Raw genomic sequence first — 3,640 nt, 5'->3', positions numbered from 1 at the left:
TCTTTCGTGCTTACTTGTTTGTGTGTTTTTGTTTTTTGCTGTTATTGAAAAAATGCTGCTACTGTAACGACAAAAAGTATAATCTAATCTAATCTAATCTAATCTAATTGTATCTGGTTTTAGTTTTGCTGTTGCAAAAACAGCCAATAATTATAATGCACCCACTCTGACACATTTCAAATATTTATTTTTAACATTCTGTGGCTGAATTCCTTCATTTATGTTATTATATTACATTTGAAGATCAGCTAATTTACTGTATCACAGGTCTAACATATTTGTGCTTTTTCTTTGGAAGCTTGGTCCTGTATGAATGCTGTCCTGGGTACATTAAGCTGGAGGGCATGAGAGGATGCCCTGCAGGTATGTGGCTCTCACCACAGCCCCTTTCTGGTCTTCTTTTTTCCATATTCAAAATGTCAATTCACTTGTACTACAGACTAGAACAAATTCTCTGCTTTCCCCCCCAGTGGCTCCCATTGACCATGTCTATGGTACGCTGGGACTTGTAAAGGCTACGACCACACAGCAATATTCTGACATGTCCAAGCTGAGAGAGGAAATTGAAGGCAAAGGCTCTTTCACCATGTTTGCACCTAGCAATGAAGCCTGGGAGCAGGTGGAATCTGTAAGTAGAAGTAGTAGGGAATTCAAAACAATACAATAATGACTCACTTTTGACTGATGTTGTGATTTCTCCAGGATGTACGGTCTGCACTGGTGAGCAACGTGAACATCGAGCTGTACAACGCACTTCACTTCCACATGGTGAACCACCGTCTTTTGACCAAAGACATGAAGAACGACATGACTGTCACTTCCATGTACAATGACCTGGGGCTCTACATTAACCACTACTCAAATGGGGTTAGTTTATGCACCTTGTTGAAATGCATTAGATCACATGAATACACAATTGAATGATGTCTATACAGGACTTCTGACCCCGATGATGCTGTGGGTCTTAATAAAACATGTCCTCTCTTTGAAGATTGTAACAGTAAACTGTGCCAGGATCATCCATGGTAATCAGGTGGCCACAAATGGTGTGGTGCATGTTATTGATCGGGTCATTAGAGGTGTGGCCAACAACATCAAGGATGTCCTGGATGTCACCGATGAGCTCTCCTCCTTCAAAGTATGTAAAATAAGCAGAACTCTAAGCTGACAATAAGTTACAAAGTCAACATTACTTTTGACCAATGTGCTCAGAGCAAAATTTGTGTGTACAAAATAATGGATAAAAGTGATTTAAAAACGGTACGAATTAAAAACTCAATGCTGCAAGCAAAAGTTTTGAACCAGTTTAGTATCTCTCAGTGTGACAATATGTTAAATGTAAAACACAGTGTGTTCACCTGTTCTTCTTACCCAGAGAGTGGCGGGAGCTTCTGGTCTGATGGACAAGCTGGACCAGCCTGGCCACTATACTCTGTTTGCTCCCACTAATGAAGCCTTTGACAAATTGAGCCCAGGCTACTTGGAGCGTATCATGGGAGACAAGGATGTTACTGCAGGTACATTGTACATGTGATACACTAATGATGACATACACTACTTACATACCATGCTTTGATTGATTATTCTTTTTGATTGATTAGGCAGGGGTCTAGAGTACAATGTCAGCTGGTCAGTCTGTTCACCACTTTGGTCCAGAATGACATATTTAAACAACTGTTGGATGGATTGCCATGACATCTAGTGCAGACTTCCATGGACCCTGGAGAATAAACTAACTTCAGTGATCTTTCCTCTGTCACCAGCAGCATATAAAAGGTTACGCTTATCCAATGTCTCAACAACAACCAGATAGATTGGCACAAGACATTTTGGTCACCTTTTTAAGAAGGGGGATGGCATCCCTCCTCATCCATCCTCCAATCGCCTGCAGAGTACATGATCACAGAGCCACTGACATGGCTGTAGACTCTCATTCTGGTTGTTTTTGATCATTTAACGTGTAACATTCATTTGACCTGAATCATGAATGTCAACTTGAATCATGTTGACAGTTTTTTTTAAGCTAAACTTATGAAACCATCTTCCAAACCCATTCTGCAAATTTCTCCCAAAACCATGTCCAAACTTAGATAACCATCACATTTTCAGGAGCAAATGAGTAGACACACACACTCGCACACACAATCATGTCCACAGACCACACAATAAAAGCAGGAAACTCATGTCTTCACAGTTTGCTGAGTCACTGGCATGCCAGGAATGTCTATTAGCAAGAAGCCAGTTTGCGGTGTTCTCAGTGAGTGGCTCCCTCTGTGGACACAATACAACCTCAGCTAAATTCTCAGACACTTGGCAAACAGGCTTTGCTGACCAACCATGGAAGCCTCCATAGTAAAGATGATATGAAGCTTTGTGCCTTGTTTTTTCAAGAGAAGGTTTGAGCCAAAGAGTAGTTTGGCCGGCAGTGATTGCATTTTAATTTTTGTGGGTTTAGAAGGGTTTTTCATGTTGTCATTGCATTGCTTTAGCAAGCCAGATTTGCTGGCTAAGTTTGACAGTTGGACTCAGTCAGAGGTGTAATCCCATATCTTAATGTTTACAAAAGTCCCTAAATATTTCTAATAGAGTTGAAAGAATATGTGTATGTCCTTGTGCATGAGTAATGATTGCCACTGTAAACCTCAGATTGTGTAATCAGAGTACAAAAATAACTACAGGCAACCCACAAAGTATATTAAGTGTGCAATCTGATCAACAGCTGTGTGTGTTTGTCAACCTCTATTTTTCTCCCACTTCGTCCCACCTACTCAGCCTTGGTGAAATACCATCTGTTGACAAGTGTTCAGTGTTCTGAAGCAATCATGGCAGGGTCAGTGTATGAGACCGCAGAGGGCAGCACCATTGAGATCGGCTGTGATGGCGATAGTTTGACGGTCAATGGAATCAAGATGGTGCTGAAGAAGGACATTGTCACCACTAATGGCGTCATCCACTTCATTGACCGGGTGCTCATCCCTGACTCAGGTGAAACACATGATGAATCCAACTTTTCCCTCAGCAAATTCTAACATTTGTTGAAATCATTTGACAAATGGGATCATTAATAGGTTATGTTTATGTGATTCATATCAGCCAAGGACGGGATGGAGCTAATGGGAGACTCCCAGAGCACGTTCACCGACATGGTGTCCGAATTGGGCTTAGCCGCTGCCATGGGTTCAAAAACAGAGTACACGCTCCTTGCTCCCCTCAACACTGCCTTCACTAGTGAGTCGAGATTTAGAGAATTGACCTTGAGCAAGGATTAAAAGAAAAGTCCTATGTTGTCTTTCACAAAAATATGCAAACTTATTTTATACTTTTTTACTACCAAGACTTTTTAAAGCGCACACACAGAATGAAATGTTTAATCCGGATTGGCATTGAATAACCCTAGTAATTTAAATCTGTAACTGTTCTGTGTGTTTGTCAGACGAGGTGATGTCAACAGACCAGAACCTGCTGAGATACCTTTTGGAAAACCATATCTTGAAGCTGAAAGTTACCCTGAGTGAGCTCTACAATGGACAGCTGCTGGAAACACTGGCTGGAAAACTGCTCCGAGTCTTCATTTACCGCACTGTGAGAACTGTGTGTGTGTGTGTGTGTGTGTGTGTGTGTGTGTGTGTGTGTGTGTGTG

At 41.4% G+C, this 3,640-nt stretch overlaps 1 protein-coding gene across 5 annotated transcripts in view; it reads left to right on the top strand.

Moving 5' to 3' along the window:
• The window catches only part of LOC116700353 (periostin), a 32,416-nt gene that overhangs the window by 20,128 nt on the left and 8,648 nt on the right, over window positions 1-3,640 (top strand). For 4 of the 5 annotated variants that reach the window (XM_032533462.1, XM_032533459.1, XM_032533463.1 and 1 more), the window contains exons 3-10: window positions 299-363; window positions 471-628; window positions 703-867; window positions 992-1,138; window positions 1,376-1,517; window positions 2,773-2,985; window positions 3,094-3,228; window positions 3,434-3,582. In XM_032533462.1, coding sequence (XP_032389353.1) covers window positions 299-363; window positions 471-628; window positions 703-867; window positions 992-1,138; window positions 1,376-1,517; window positions 2,773-2,985; window positions 3,094-3,228; window positions 3,434-3,582 — 1,174 coding nt within the window. The remainder of the gene's footprint in view (window positions 1-298; window positions 364-470; window positions 629-702; window positions 868-991; window positions 1,139-1,375; window positions 1,518-2,772; window positions 2,986-3,093; window positions 3,229-3,433; window positions 3,583-3,640) is intronic. The other variant, XM_032533460.1, reaches the window with a different exon arrangement.

The sequence above is a fragment of the Etheostoma spectabile genome, chromosome 13, assembly GCF_008692095.1.
Source record: "Etheostoma spectabile isolate EspeVRDwgs_2016 chromosome 13, UIUC_Espe_1.0, whole genome shotgun sequence".
NCBI classification, from domain to species: Eukaryota; Metazoa; Chordata; class Actinopteri; order Perciformes; family Percidae; genus Etheostoma; species Etheostoma spectabile.
Note: the sequence above shows the minus strand (reverse complement) of the source record. Positions and strands in the feature narration are given on the sequence as shown.